Source organism: Platalea leucorodia (assembly GCF_965183815.1).
Source record: "Platalea leucorodia genome assembly, chromosome: 6".
NCBI classification, from domain to species: domain Eukaryota; kingdom Metazoa; phylum Chordata; class Aves; order Pelecaniformes; family Threskiornithidae; genus Platalea; species Platalea leucorodia.
In genome coordinates this window covers 55,477,600-55,494,212 of record NC_138828.1, presented here as the reverse complement: position 1 = coordinate 55,494,212, position 16,613 = coordinate 55,477,600, and the positions used below count along the sequence as shown (strand labels likewise).

The window sequence follows — 16,613 nt, the reverse complement described above, 5'->3', positions numbered from 1 at the left end:
CACCGCCGCCTCGCCCGTCCCCTCCCCGCCCCCTCCCCCGCCGCCCCGGACCCGCTGCCCCCGCCGGGCGCAACAGGCCGGGGCGGGGGGCGGGTGTCGCCCCTGGGGCGCGGGGAGTCGGGGGCCGGGCGCGGCGCGGCGCCGGCATTGGCCGGGCAGCGGGGCCGGGGCCGTGTTTGCACGGGGGTGGCGGTGGCTGGGGGGGGGGGGGGGGGGGCGGCCGGCCGGGGTTCGCCCCGGGGGCTTGGCGGGGCGGAGAGGGGCGCGAGCCGTCCCCGCCGCGTTGGGCGGCGATTGGCGGGCGGTGCCGCTGCCCGCCGCCCCGCCTGCCCGCCCCTTCCGCCGGCCCCTTCTTACCCCGGCGGCGGGGCCCGGCGGCGTGCGCTGAGCCTCTCCTCTGTGCCCTAGGTGCCTGCTCCCGCTGCCACAGCCATGGCTCCCGCAGCATCAGGTAACCGCCTGCCCCCCGGCGGGGGAAGCCGCGAGGGGGCGGCCCGCGCGCCGCGGCCGTTGAGCGCCCCGGGGGTCCGGTAACGGTCAAGCCGGGGGGAGCGGGGGAGCGGTGCCCGCTCAGCCGGGCTCGGGGTGTGGGAGCTTGCGAGCGAGCTTTTTCCTCGCTAAGTTGTAATTTCTTTTTTTTTTTTTTCTTTTTGTGGGTGGCCGCCCCCCAGCCTGAGGGGCGTCACGGCTGCCCCCCGTCCCGCAGGAGAGGCGGCGAGGGGCAGGTGAACGCTCCGAGCCGAAGCTTCAACCCGCCCCGGGCGGAGGATGCTCCGTGCGGCTGCCGCTGCCGAGCCGCGCCGCTTGGCTTTCCGAGCTTCGGGTTTGTCCCGAAGCTAAAAAAAAACAAAACAAACAAACAAACAAAAAAACAAACCCCACACTCGGTAAAAGCGGCATGGCTTCTGCCAGCACCGCCTCAGGCGGCACCAAACCGGTGGTAGCCTGGAGGTGAGGGTCGCCGGGGGAGCGCATGGCCGCTGCCGGCGAGAAGCTGCCGCCCGTGGCGGGCGCGTCCCCCGCCTGGCGCCCGGGCCTCCTGGGCAGAAGTTTTGAGCGATTGCTTTCGGCCTGGCTGCTGGGAGGGAACCCTGGCCGAATTGCCCTGGAGAGGGGGGGCTTAGCGCGCTCTGCGTGGTCGCTGGCTGCAGCGCGGGGTCCTGCTGGGTCCCGCTTTGCACGCAGCTGGTAGTGTGCGAACTTAGTGGGCTTACGTGCATAAGTAAAAAGCTTCTTTCAATCTAAAACTGATTTTTTAAATTTTTTTTAGACCTTAAACTTGGTAAAAAAGTTAATGAAGGTAAAACCAAAGAAGTGTACGAGCTGCCAGATATCCCGGGATGTGTTCTCATGCAGTCAAAAGACCAAATAACAGCGGGAAATGCAGCCAGGAAGGACCGAATGGAAGGGAAGGCTGCCATTTCCAATACAACGACTAGCTGTGTGTTTCAGTTGCTTCAAGAAGCTGGTAAGTATTTCAAAGGTAGAATACATGCCTGTGTATTACAGATATTGTTACAAAACGGTATTGTTTCTATATATTGGTTTATCGTGCCTTGAAGCTCTGATGGGTTTTTTTGAGACTCTCTTCTATTAGTTTTTAGTTACACTTCTCCCTCTGGTACTACAGAGCTGGGTGGGCGACTTGTTGCTTTGGAATGTGAGACTATCTGAAGTGATCTTCTAATCACAGATAACGCTGCAGTAGTTTCTCCTGCTTGTTTGGACACACCCCTAATCCTCCCCTCCACGCCCTCTTGCCCGTAATACGGGACTGGATGCACCTCGCCTTTCTTACTACATCTTACTGCATGGAAGTCACTGCTAGCTGGTGGCACTATCATGTCTAAGCTGTGTGAAAGTTGTGTATAAATGCTGAAAGATAAAATTGGAGTATCTTTTTGTGTTTTTTTTTTTTTTTTCTTTCCACCTCTTAGTTGTGTGTGCTATATCAACGTAAAGGTTCTGTATGCTTTGTACTTAAACAGTTATGGGGACTATATCGCAAATGCATATATTGTCTGTATTGAATGTATCAGGAATCTAATATTTGCTTTAAAAGACTCAAAGTATTTCTGATGCTAGAAGCGAGCTTTCATGGAGTACATAATTCACTGTTACACGTAAGTTTTGCACCACGCTTCCAGAAATGGAGCCATTATCTTTGCTTTGAGAAGGCATTTTGAAGTGTCTTTGACTGAGAAGTTTGCAAGTTGCAAAGAGGAATCTGCGCTGGTGGGTTTCTAACTTGAGTCTGCAAACACTACTATAATACAGGCACCAGTAAACTTGGTTAAGACTGCTTATAGCTGTGTGCTCAGTGCACTTTGAAACACTTGCACAAAGGTTGCTTCAAGTACCAGCTGAGTTACTCTAAAAGCTGTATTATCTGTTATAAGATGTAGTAATAGTTCTCAGTCAGTCAAATAGGAAAGTCCTAGAATGTTTCGTACGTGGGGAAGATTAAGATGGCTTCTGTGGAGTTCTGTCTACCTATATTTCTGTGCAAGTACTTCTTAAAATATGGGCCAAGACAAAGATATATCAAGTCATTCAGTGTAATCCTCGGTCACCGGCCTTCCTTGGGAAGCTATTGTGCATGCGGTACAAAGAAGCCTCCAAGGTCTTTCTGATTATATTTGCAGTTGGTTAAAACTACCAGTTTTCATTTAGGAACAATTAATGAGATGTTTTGCCTAATTCTTAAATAGCAATAGTTAACAATCAAAATATTTAATATCCTACAGATACAAACTTTAAATGTGAAGAATCCATGCTGTAGACCTCTCAAAGATCCTTAAATGTCTTGTACTCCATAACTTCAGGTGCTGTGAAAAAATACACGGAGTAAGCTGCCGCTGCATTTTAAAGCAACAAAAGAACTTTCAGGGCTCTTCTCCAGTTTGCTTATTTGACTGGCATAAATTGCAGATAATGCAAATGCCTTATCATAGAAGTAGTTTGTTTGCTTTGCGCAACTCTTCTTAACCCACTCTTTCAAAGGTGATGATTTACAAAGTTCTGTTAAAGTTTCTCTCCCTTTTATAATAGAGCTAATGTCAGCCCTTCAAAAGCATGCATCTGCACTGATGAAAAATGTAGTAGTAAACCATATGGGGGCCTTAATGCCTGGATTTAAAGTGGCTTAATGTGCAGTTGGTTATTTAAATCATTCTGCCCTTGAGGGAAATGCAACAAAATCTGAAGAGTCAATGTTAATACTATATTTTAAGACTTTAATTCTTGCTTTATGGCTCTGGAAGCAGAACAGAACAGAGCTACTTCTTGGTTTGACTGGATGCAGCTCCTTTGTCTTCTGTTTCTGGCAGATGCCAGTGGGGCTTGGCAACTTTGGGGGCAGAAAGGTGGGACTTTCCTCGAGAGTGAAATTGAAAAAAGAGCCGTTTTGCACTTACAGTGCTTATCTGCATGTGTTGGCTGTCCCTGTTTAATGTGGAATAATCTTAGATCTTAGAATAATCTTAGAATTATGTAAGAAGGTTGACTTGCCGCTGCAGGCTTGTGTGTGCGCATATGTTTCTGAGTCTTAATGTCTTTTGCCTAACAAATCACTAAGATCTAGTGCCCTAAATAAATGTTAGTTTGTAATGAAAGGGAGGACTAAGTCATTCTCTTCCCTGGCCCATCCTCCTTTATTAAACGAAGTAATAAAGATTACCATGCTCCCAGACTCCTTTGAAAGCCTCCAATTACTCTTCCATGTATAATTGGATCTTCCACCAGAGAGCATGGTTGGGTACTTGGTTGCTGCTAACTTTTGTTTAAAAACAAGCCATTGTGAGGGATAGATTTTTTTTTTTTTTAAAAAAGCTCTGTGAACAAAATTATTTGCAAGAGTAGGATTTCTGCCCAGAGCATAAGGTTCTGAGCTACAAGTGAGCGTTGTATGATAAAATGGGCAAAACTAATGACTTGTGGAAGATAACGTCATTGATTGCCTCTCGCAAGGCCAGAGTGGGCTTAAAATACCCTGAAGAGATTCAGTGTGTCCCTTAAGTCCCAAAAAGAATGAGATTCAGTTGTACGTAAAGATGTTTGACTCCTGTTTCAACTGTGGAGTGTGCCTAGTAATGGAACTAAGCTGCCATCTTTATATTTAGGAATCAAAACAGCTTTTGTCAGGAAACAGAGTGACACGGCATTCATAGCGGCTCACTGTGAAATGATCCCAATTGAATGGGTGTGCAGAAGAATTGCTACTGGCTCCTTCCTCAAAAGAAACCCTGGTGTCAAAGAAGGATATAAGTTTTACCCACCCAAAATCGAGATGTTTTACAAGGTAAGTTTCCTTTCCTGTGATGTTAATAAAACTTAAACAGAGCTAGAGCTCTGTATTATCTCTTTTAAAATGCTGACAAATAAAGTGAGTAGCGCTAGTGGCTGGCTGATCCTCTTAGTATTGGTAGTTTTGCCATCCCAATGTTTTCTTGCATTCTTGTCCAACAGCTGTTTTGTCTGAAGTGCATATAATGTAATACTGGCTTACAGGGTCATCAAAGAATACAAAGCCAAACTGTACATAAAATAGAAAAAATGTTTTATTTATAAGGTATAAGGACTTTCTGGGCATAAGCCTAATGCATCAGTTGAAACAGGTGCATTGATATATTTGAAGAAATGTAAACAGTACTCGCATGGTGAGGTTAAGTAGCTAGCTAGGCAGGATTCTGAACCTCTTTGGGAATGCCTGCTGAAAGAAGTGTCTTGAGAACTATGACCTGAAGTGGTGTTTGTAGTGTACCCTGTCACTCTTGGGGTACTGTCCAAACTTGCAGTGCTTTTAAAGATGTTCAGGTGTTACAAGAAGTGTTTTCAATGTTGCTGTCACTTTTTTTTAGTGCTAATCATAAAATACTAGTTTGAAGCCTGTATTTGTTTTTTTTTAAAACAAACAAACAAAACCTAGTATTATCTTCTAATGGTTATTTTCCTTGTATAGCAAGCTTAAATTACATGATGTATATGTTTTGGTTTTCTTAACAGGATGATGCTAATAATGATCCACAGTGGTCTGAGGAGCAGCTAATTGAAGCAAAATTCTGTTTTGCTGGACTTACTATTGGCCAGACCGAAGTGGATATTATGGCTCGTTCTACTCAAGCTATTTTTGAGATCCTGGAAAAATCATGGCAGCCCCAAAACTGCACTCTGGTAGATCTGAAGGTATAAGAATCTGATTTCTCATGATCCTGGTGCTGACAGGAAATATATCACTGTATAGTCCCTAAAATAGGATTCTTATTGTCTTTTTAGATTGAATTTGGTGTTAATATTCTGACAAAAGAAATTGTTCTTGCTGATGTTATTGATAATGATTCATGGAGACTGTGGCCATCAGGAGACAGAAGCCAGCAGAAGGACAAACAGGTAGTGTTTTAATATTTACCTTTTAAGTCAGTTGGGAAGGAGAATGAAAGAAGTAAACCATACAGTTAAACATCTGCTTTCAGAGTGGCTTTTTCTAGATAGTCTTACCTTGTTCCAGAGTAGCTCATAGGGTACCTAATGTCCAATCCTGTTCTCATTAAATAGTTGGTTTATGGTAGGAAAAAAATCCTCTGCCTGCCTGTCTTTAATAGGAATGCCCAACATCACTATTGACTGGAGCTATTGTAATGAAGCATGGAGCTTCCAGGGGTAATAAGAATTTCTGACTTGTGCAGGTAATAAAATAGTTGGACAACAAATCGGTAGGAAGAATAGAAGTTTTGGTTCCAAGGTCTGCCTGCAACTTTCTCTGTTTTAGAGTGGTATCCTCCACTAGTAGAGATCTGGTGATACATGAGAGGGATCTGCAGGGAGGATGCTTTTCTTCATTATTTTGGTTAAGCTTGAATTCAATATTCAGTTGTCTCTAAGTGTTACTAACAGACTGTGTCCACACATGAGGGCTGCAAACATAAGTTTGAAATAAAACTTGTCCTATATTTAAACTTGTAGCAATTACACTTGTCAAATATCTCTGAATTACCAGATAAGTGGTTATGAAAGAACTGTTTTGGGAATGCTGCAGCCGTGGAGCTTCTGTGACAGTTGTTGAGGCTAGTAACAGAGACCCGGTGAGAAAGTAGCTGTAAGCCACGGGGGAAGGTTTCAAAGTGTGTGTGTGGGAGGAGGGGTATTACTTTTAAATTAGGAAGGAGAACTGCTCTGTTGTTTACTTTAACTGAATTATGTAGTAGCATGCTTGAGTGGATTGCTCTGACAGTGCTTTTGCTCATCTCCCTAAAATAAGGTACATGATAACATCATGCAGAACCTAGGTGGGCTAGTGCAGTGCTACTGCAGGCAATCACGTTGTTACAAACCAAATTTTTAAAAGGTTGTATGTCTTTCCTTAAATTTACTCTTTGGGAAGCTTCCAAAACCTTGATACTCTTGTGGCTGAAAGCTTTTCGTGTTGCAAATGGCCATGAATTGTAATGTAGAAGGCTGTTTACACCTACTGAGATGGTTCTTCATTAAATAGCTCTTCCTTGCCTCCATATCCACACTCTCCTATATCTGTACCAAACTGTTCTTCCTGTGGAATTGCTAGAAACTGCATAAATATTTCAGTTGGGGTATTCTTACCAACTGTGGTAGCAAAAGGAGTGCTTTGTGTGCCCAAAACATATTAACTTCAGTACTTTTTTTTTCCCTCTTTTCAGTCCTACCGGGACCTTAAAGAAGTGACTCCTGAAGCACTGCAAATGGTTAAGAGAAACTTCGAATGGGTTGCAGAAAGAGTGGAGGTATCTGTTTTTTCTGAACAACGTATCTAGACTTCAATAACTGCATGTCTTCAATCCTGTTGACTGGTTTTCTTTCCCTCACCCCCCTTCATTCTTTTCCCTAGTTGCTTCTGAAAACAAAGAGCCAAGGTAGAGTTGTGGTGTTAATGGGATCTCCTTCTGACCTCAGTCACTGTGAAAAAATAAAAAAGGCATGTGCAACCTTTGGAATTCCTTGTGAGTTAAGAGTGACCTCTGCTCACAAAGGGCCAGATGAAACCCTGAGGATCAAAGCAGAATATGAAGGTAAATGCCAAAGAACTACTGATTTGGATTGAAACATTATCATGTTCATGAATGACTTGGCAACTTAAGAATTTGTGTGGGGTTCTGCTGCTTTTTGCTAAACGGAATGCCAAGCTGTTACAATGCTGTTCTACACTTGCTAATTACATAATGACAGGTTAGACTGCACTAAGCAATTAGAGTAGTGTATTGTCCTACTGCCCAGCCACAGCTTCTATTACTTAGTCTAACATCTGCTTTTATCCCAGTACCAGAACTACTTTGCCCAAGCCTTGATCATGTTAATACACTTACTGTAGCATCTTTCTGGTGATGCTGTCCTTTCTGAAATGAGGAGTGATAGTTTCTCTAGCTGACTCTGAATATTCTTATGTTATATTTACAAGGCAGATGTTGCTCCCATCATGTTTTCCTGCCTGTTTAATGAAAATACTCTTGCTCGTTATTTTAGATGCCATGAGAAAAAGATACTTGATTTACATTCTTATCTTTACCAAGAAAACTTGACATCTCTTCCAAAGTGTTTATAGCCTAGCAGAAGAGAGATAAGAACTATTTATGTTTGTGGGAGTATGCTTTCTGCTTGGTGAAACTACAGATGTGGTAACAGAAGTTGAGAAACACTGTGAGGTGAACTGTGTAAGATTTGAGGAACACTTAAAGATGCCAGAGGTTTAATGGCTATGTTCTCTACAAAGCTAAGCAGCACCTATTCTTCTGATACTGAGACTTTCCCTCAGAGGCAGAGTAAGACGTGCTAACTTCAGTTGTGGTAAACAGTAGCTGGGATTTAAGGCTGCTAGATTTAGAAGATGTTTCTGTAAAGGGGGAAGTTGGACAGACAATTCTAGTGCTACGTAATGGGATTGACAAAATAACTGCAAACAGAATTGTGGACTCAGATAAAATTCCTACAAAAGCAAGTGGCAGAGAACAAGGTGGATTGCTTATTTCTGAATGTCTTCCTCCTCCCCCCGCCAGGAGATGGAATCCCAACAGTGTTTGTTGCAGTAGCTGGCAGAAGCAATGGTTTGGGGCCAGTAATGTCTGGTAACACTGCTTACCCAGTTGTCAACTGTCCTCCACTCTCAGCTGACTGGGGTACTCAGGATGTGTGGTCCTCTCTCAGACTACCCAGCGGTAAGATATCTTCAACTTATGCTCTTGTTCTGACCTAGCTTTCTTTTTGTTGTTGTTCTGGTGTACATACACATACAAACACGTGGCAAAACACTGGAAAAGTAGCTGAATCAGTACTGAACAAAGTCTTTAGAAATATCTTGCATACAGTCTTTGACTTCTTGATGGCAAAAAGCCCACTAGACAGAGCAAAGATCACATACAAATGATCTTTAGAAAAACAGAAACCTTGGCTTAGCCTTGCGAAACATTCCAGTTTGAAATTGGAATTAGTATTAATGGGGATTTAAGTAACTTAATTTCACAGACCTGCATTTTCCTTATGATCAAAGATCAAAAAAATATCTTTTTCTACAGTCAGTTTAGGTAAGATCTTAACTCTTACTTCAGTGCATTGCTGCCTGTATGATTTTTTAACTTTGTCAGTGACTTGAATGCATGCTTGGCAACTAGGAAGCCCAGAAGTCTGTTGCCTCGGTATAAGAATGGTCATTGGTATGCTGGCTTTTGGTTTAAAATGCCATGAAGCAGTCATGTTAGAAGTAGTGGAACACATGACACTTCAGTAGCTTTAAAACTAGAGCATGTGTTTCCTGGAGGCTGAAACAAACATTGTCTTAAATTGTTCTTCAGAGGCAGTGTTTTGTTTGACTATAAAATATGCTTTGGTAAGTGGCACTCTCTTCTCTGCAGGTCTTGGCTGTCCTACTACTCTGTCACCTGAAGGAGCTGCCCAGTTTGCTGCCCAGATATTTGGGTTAAACAACCATTTGGTGTGGGCCAAACTGCGATCAAACATGTTAAACACCTGGATCTCCTTGAAGCAGGCTGACAAAAAACTTCGGGAGTGCACCTTGTAAGTCAGGCTAACAAGTAACTTTTATTAGTTACGGAAGGATAATGGCGTGCGTATTCATTCATGTTAGGATTTACATTTGGGTGAGCTCAAAAGTCCTGCATCCTTTCTCACAGAAGAAAGCATTGTTAGAGCAGCAGATGAAGTCTGTGTCCTCATCTTTCCCTTGTGTATTTTTTTTTTTTTAATACAACAACTTAGTGAAAGATGGGGAAGTAGTATTTTTAGGTATCTCTTTCTGTGGCTCCAAAATGGTGCTGTTCTGCTTCCTAGTGTGTATACTGTTAACTACAGACTATATCAAGAGAATGATTTGGTACGATCTAAATAGAATTCAACTAGTCTTCTGTATTTCTGTAACAGTAATATTCTTCCATAGTAATAATGTGTGTCTTGAACCTTATTAACTCACCTGGACTGCTAACTAAAGCCAGTGTGCTGATGCTGTTCTGCTTGCAATGATGGTATGCTTTCTTTAGCAATAAAATGGCAACATATGCTATATTAATAGGAAAAGGGGCTGGAAAAATGTTTTAAGAGTGTGAAATAAATACCTGCCTTATTTAAAAAAATGTATATACATACATGTGTATTTTTTTAAATATGTATGTGTATACATACCCCACTGATACCTCCTGGAATGTGATAAAGTTGCTACCAATTCTCTTGTTCATAACAAGCTATAACTACAAATGGTTTGAGTGAACTGTAACTAGGCTTGCTGCCTGTTAGCTGTAACTCTTGCCTAGTCCAGTCTTTGCCCTTTCAAATAGTAGGCAGATCTCTACTTTCGGTAGTTCTAAAGGGCCTATGTGATGTTGTCAAACTGTCTTCATACACTTCAATGACTCTAGCTATTATATATCCATATTTTCTCACTCTCTTTCTATGGAAATTTTACTGAAATGAAGGGGGGAATAAATAGTAAAGCAACAAACTATTGGGGGGAAATCTAAGCATGACTGTCTTGTCTTTGCACACACCAGTCTTCTGAGTAGGTACAACTCTAACATATGCAATTACTCAATGTATGTAACATTTATGCTTTTACAATTATAAATAAACTGTTGAATTCAAAGCTTCTTCATGGAGACTTATTGAATAACTAGACTCAAACTAGCCATTAGCTGTGGTACATAACTTCAGGACCTTAAGTTAGGTAATGCTCTTGTAAAAAGCTTATGCACCAAAACCAGCATAGAATGGCATTAGGTGACAGTCTTCTGGAAGATACAATACTACTTGATTAAGTGTCTCGCTGTTAGAGGCAGCTGGGTTGCTTTGTTCCTAAGGTACTGCTTTATGTTTGTGTGGTGGGTCAGGCTTACCCCTTAGTGTGAGGAACTGGAGTACCTGCTGCTGATGGCCGCCTTGTGCACAGGAAGGGACCGCATCTTACGTGTGGTTGTATACAAGAGCTCTAAACAGTGCTCTCAGCAGTGTTCTCTTCTGGAGTTAAGTGCAGAGGTTTTTTAGTTGGTCAAAGCTTAACACTAAAGCAAAATAACTAGAAGTCTTTTCTTAGTCTTCAGGGCGGTTGCTTTTCTAATGAAATTCTAAATGAAATATCAAAAATAGTGAGGGCTAGTGATGACAGTGAGGTTGAAATCCCTTGGTGGCATACTGATGCAGCACTGACTTAAAAATGAAGATCCTCAAGACAGTGGTTTTCTTAGTAAGCAAGCTATTTACCAAGATTGTACTCAACTGCATACTTAGGCTAGCATATCTGAAAGCATGCTGCCAGCTAGCTCTCCTAATGAGGTAGTGGGATTAACTTTAACTAGCAGAAAAATTAACGGGTGAAAAGAGATGAGTGTGTGCTCTTTGTTTGCTTGGGTGAGTGAATTGGATTATCTTATCTTGTAATCAGCCCAGAACCAGAGCCAACAACTGTAGAGTGCAGCACTTCTTCTCCTGGTGGCAGCAGTCTGCTAGCTCAGCTGTACAACAATACATAACCTGAGGGTAAAGTTGCGCAAGAGGTGAAGGTGTCGTTTCCTATTCTTCCCCCACCCTACCCAATGCTACACTGGGTGTTAGCTCTGCTGGGTAATCAAGCTGACAAGCTTACTAGACACCTGGCCACCCTAGCACCGTGGTGAGACGCAACCGCAGCCAGCCACTTGTGTCTCGTTTTCCACCCGTATTGCTGTCTCTGTACAGCCTTCCCCCATGCAATAAAAATTGGTGACAGACAAGGGTTTGAGTGTTATACCTGGAATATTCTGTACTGCCTCTGGTTACTTTTCTCAAATTACTTGCACCCTGATTATACTAACTTCATTTGTAAAATTGTGCCAATTTACATTGGGCATGAGCATGCTAAGTGCTTTAGTTGCCATAGAGATGGTCATTCTTCAGCTTCTGGATGGGGTGGGTTGTTTAGGGGGTTTTTGTGCAGTCTGTACTGAACTCTTGGAAGCAAACCTTCGCTTGAGCAGTTGCCTTGCAAAGACACGCTAGAGACAGCAGCTAGCATTAACAGTGTGTTGCTGCGATCAGCAGATGAAACCTGCAAAGTCTATCATATTTGCAAGGACTTTACGTAGTTGTCCTAAAGGCTGAAGTGCTGCATACCAGCTGTTTAGTTCAGCTGGAAGTTCTTCACAAAGCTTTTGCTATGAAATGAAAATATTTCCCCTTGGCTCAGCATTCCAGCTATTACATCGATGCAATAACCTGAGAATTTCTTCAGCCAGAAACTGCTCTTGTAGCACTTGCTTTTTCTTGTCCAATTTTAAAAATATCCCAACAAATTCTTAAATAAAAAGTGCTTTTATCTTCAAAAAAACTGTTACATAGAGAGGTTACTGAAATTTATTTGCATTTTTAAAATTGAGTTGGAATACCTGTAATGAAAAGCTAATTTTTAAGCACTTGCTGTGGAACCTAGGACTGTGGGTTAGATCATGTCCTAATTAGCAGAGTTACCTGCTTAGCAGTATGTGTTCTTTACAGATATCGGCAAGGAGCTGTTTAGACTTAGCAGAGGGCAGGACTTGTTTTACAGGTACAGGTGAGTGGCACCTGGTGTTCAGCCTTTGTAACATCATTTAATTTCTAAAAAAAGCCAACCCCAAACCCAAAAAACCCATTCTGTAAAAATGAGGGGAAAACCAGTCACGGCTCCCACTGATTTGTCCTCCACCCACAGTTCAAAGGTGAAAGCACCTATGCAGGACACCGAAGGTACGGTTTTAATACTCTCTGCCTGGGGAGAGTGGTAAAAAGTGAATTGAATGCCTAGGAGAGGATGTGATCTATACGACTTGGGGATGGCATTAAGGCACTCCCTGGTTTTTGAAGCCTTTTGTTTTTGAAAGCTATTAAAGTAATTCATACCCAAAGAAAAACCATGGCTGTTGCCTCACTAGAGGGCATTTGAGCCTTTTCTCACAGCCCCAGTGATTTCTTTAGCAATGCAACTTAATTGTGAAATAGTGTTGGAAATCTTGAGCCATGCTTTAAAATGAAACCAGAGGTGCCTGTTGCACCGTGTTTGGGTCACGCTGCAGTAGGCATGTCATAGGCAGCTTCAGAGCACGCTTCCCTGTTCAAAACTTCCAAAAGCTTACACATGAGGACACTCAGTTTCTGGGCTCAGACAAAAATAAGGTGCAAAGGTTGTTTGAACAATCAAGACTCGTTTCAAGGTATGCACAAGAGAAGAACTTTAAAGTTTCATAGAGGGTTGATTTAAAAAAAAACAAAAAAAAACCAAAAAAACCCCACCACAGACCCTGAATTTCCTGCAGAGCTTAAGTACCTCTAGAACTGGGTTGCAGCCCCAGTTCCCAAATGCCTATTCCATTCAGATCTAAGTGTGTGCGTTCAAAACTCCTCAGAGTTGCTGTGCAATGGCTACTTGAGCAAGAGGGACCTAAAGCCACTTCAGCATCTGCTGTTGTGCTTTTGCAGGAGCATTTTCGATCCTGACAGGGCAGAGCAGCCTCTTGCTCATCAAAGCCTCCTCAGGATACACAAAGTCAGCGTTCCAGCCATGATCTCAACGCATACCTACTCACTCAAAACAGTACGCACTCTACAGGTTAGAACAGTCACCCAGGTTACAAGCCATTAAATCGCCTCTCTACTGGGGGAAAGGGACAAAACTTGACTTTTCCGTTACTTCTTAGAAGAGCGCTTTAACCATCACAGGCGTGCGGAGATTTGTAGGAAGGGAAGATCGTAGTTTCCCCTTCCCCTCGCCCCCGTTTCAATTTGTTTCCTCAATAACTGCAACAGGGGTTGGACCACAGCAGTGCTGCAGCTGCCTCCAGAGCCCTGGCTCTCTGCCTCAGGAGCCTTGTAGCAGGCCTTAGGCAGCTCCCCTTATCTTTCTTGGTATGGAAATCGCGCTGACCATGAAACACCAGTTCAACGAGACTGGGAGCTTTCTGAAGGACTGACTGACTTCCTGAAGAGTATGCCCTGTGTGTAGGGAAGATCTTAGACTTGGAGAAGACAGAAGATTTGTTGTTCCCCATGGAAGGTAAAATTCAAAACTTCTGGAAGAAGGAATTAAGACGTATTTGCATGGAACTTAGTAAAAGAATTAACTATTAACAGCTTTTCTCTCTCTCTCCCCTCCTGATGACAGATGTCATCAGCAGTAGGAGGATATCTTGATAGAAAAACAGTACAGCAAACAAGTTGCCAAAAGCTTGACAGATGCTTGAGAATATCAAGCATCAAGTTCAAGCCTGTTCAAGGACAGAGCTTGTCACAGAAAAGAACAGGTTGTCTTTCAAAGGAACTTGGAGCTTCCAAGAAATCCCAACCGGGATTTCCTTCAGCAGGGGCAGTAGGCTGAAACCTCTGATGGAGAGCTCTGTGGTAGAGAGCTCTGTGGCAGCCCCAACAAGTAGCCCTCAGGCAGAACTAAGTAAGGTCTGATGCAAGAGGCGAAAAAAAAAAGAAAAAAAGGGAATGAAAGGAAAAAAAGAAAACCCCAAAACAACCACCACCACCTTAGAGCAGCGTCGGGGGAAGCTAGCCCACTCTGCCAAGCATCCTGTATAGCTCTTTATGCTGATAAAAAGAAAAACATTCCCAGCTGACAGACCAGAAAGCTCTTGAACACAAGGAACCAACACTCACACAAACAGATGATATAATTAAGTAGCTTAAGATGCCAAGCTGCAGAGAATTTCTATTTGGATTGGAAAGTGACTGTATTTGCCTTAATATAGCGCAGCTCCCTCTCCCCAGTTTCCCATTACATCATTTCCCTTTTCTAACACACTTACATGGCCAGCTTCCTAGCTAGTACAGGTTCATATTCAGTCTGCTTTAAAAGTTATTTCCAAGATAGGACGTTCTTCCATCTTACTTCCCAAACAAAACAAACCCCCTCAACTAGAAGTATAAAGACTTCTTTACCAACTTCTTTCTCTCTAACATTCAAAACTTCTTCCCTGGAGCGCCTGCCACATCCCCATAGGCACTCCTGACTGCATCGAAGCTACATCACTGGTACTATCACTAGTGCAATGATGTTTTTAAATCCATGGTGAAATCCTGGTGTTGGCCTTTGCTTGTAAAAGCAGTCGCAGTCACGAGCATCCAGGAAAGTACAACTTCACCAAAATCGAGGCTCAAAACTCAGTGAACTCTTCATTTTGCTTTGTATTGATAAAGGCTTTAGAATAACTTACATCCTAGCATTAAACATTTTATAGCTTTATGTTTTTTTAATTGTAGAAAAGCACATAAACGAGGGGCTAATGGCCAGATTTCAGCGTGATACCAAGTGGCATGGATACAATAATCCTTGAACAGGTATCTCATGTCTACTCGCTAACTGGAACAACCTTCTTCCCATAGAAATCCAGTTGTGGATAGCCAGGTTTCTACAGTCAAAGACAGTACCGAAAGAGCAACATCTCAGACTGGCTCAGGTGCAGGCCAGGCGGATGTGGTTTGTCCACTGCTCCTGAAGGCCTGCTCCAAGCCGAAGTGTCAGCCATTCTCCCTGCCGCAGCTGGTAACGCCGAGTGAGCAGTGCCTTGCACTGTAAGTCTCCCTTGTGCTGTTGTTCAGAAGACTCAGCTGTGCCGATCAACTCTGCCCTGTCTCACTTGTAATCGATGCGAATGAGGCGATAGTAAAATCTCCATATTTAGCAGATATTTACCCCACCCCGCACATTGGGAGAGAGCTCAAAGGAACGGGTTAGATGACTTATAAAACCAACAGGAGGAGCATACTGTCCTTCTGAGTCTTGTAAGGCCTCTAGCAACGTTCGAGTCTGGCCTAGTCTTTCATGGGGTTCAGAGCAAACATTTCTCCCTACTGACGTTCTAGCATCGCTTCAGTTTCATCAACATGTCTTACAGCCATCTTTGCATATCGTCCTTGAAGAAACTTAGGACCAGTAAAAGGCCCCCAGAGGAACGATTTGCTAGAAAGAATGTGATGGATGAAGTTTGTGCATTTGCCAACTTCCAAAAGAAAAATCAAGTTAGAAGGGAGAAACACGAAGTCTCCATTTCACAGTGAGAAAACTGAAGTTTCTGAACCTAAACTTCATTGGTTCTCACCCAGGGCACAAAGTTGTTACAAGAAACGATGTTTGCTAAGAGTAATTTAAGGTAAAGAGACTAGAGGTGTATATGAATCATGAATTAAGAATTTCAGTGAGATCTCTGGCCACAATTTAGCAAAACTGGGAGGAGGTCCTTGCCAGAAAGATTTGAAGCACACACATCAGTTCTGGGCAGGTACCTCTCAGTACAGTGACTCCTATCCCTCATGCTGAAGTTTATGACCTTTCTCATATTACCATCCATGCACATCCAATTGATTCTATAGCTATTTACAGATCACCCATCTTTTGAGACACATCTAATCTTGTTCTCACACTGAGGTAAAGAACATGTCTACATCAACTTGTCAATCATACGATTGAACAAGGAAGGCGCAATCCCATAAATAAGGTGCCCCAACACTAACTTGGGGTAGCTCTCGCTGGCTGGTCCAGGGGTGCTGCCCAGTGAAGGAAACGTTCTTCTATCGTGACAGAGAACATGAGAGTGACAATTTCCCTGACTGTTGCTCATCATCAGGTAAGACTAATCATTAACAGTGTTGTACCTTGCCTGCACAGCGAGTGAGCTTTCCCCTTTTCCCTTCTGCTCATGCCTAGATTGCTCGCATTCCGCTCAGGCTTAATTACATTGATTGTCAACTTCACTATAATAATATAAATTGATCAGACTTGGTCCTTAGTCTGTTGCTGTTTTATCGTTCGATAGCTAAAGAACCCTTGCTGTGTGACATGGGGGAAAAAATAAAATAAAATAAAAAAAAAAAAAATCAAAAGAATAAGGAAGTACTCCCCAAATTCAAAACACTATGTACAAAGTACACAGCATGGTATCTCTCTTCAAGATATTTACTGAAAGGTCTATGCCAACATGCAGGCGAGCTTGTTCTGCCCCACTCTAACTGCACAAAGGGACAAAATCTCATCCACAACACCACCACCACTTGAAAAAAATTCCAACTTAAAAATCCTCTTCAAAATCTTTCCTCCCCATTCTCAATTTCGTATCATTCCCAACAGCACCTAC

At 43.0% G+C, this 16,613-nt stretch overlaps 1 protein-coding gene across 1 annotated transcript; it reads left to right on the top strand.

The window, feature by feature from the left end:
• Nucleotides 1-432: 432 nt before the first annotated feature.
• On the top strand, nt 433-9,041 carry LOC309592424 (multifunctional protein ADE2; the record flags this gene model as incomplete). Its single annotated transcript, XM_082315769.1, has 9 exons — nt 433-451; nt 1,271-1,468; nt 4,122-4,300; nt 5,005-5,184; nt 5,275-5,388; nt 6,672-6,755; nt 6,860-7,040; nt 8,022-8,180; nt 8,874-9,041. 9 exons carry the CDS (start codon nt 433-435, stop codon nt 9,038-9,040), a joined length of 1,281 nt encoding a protein of 426 aa, XP_082171895.1. The 3' UTR covers nt 9,041.
• Between the last annotated feature and the right edge of the window lie 7,572 nt (nt 9,042-16,613).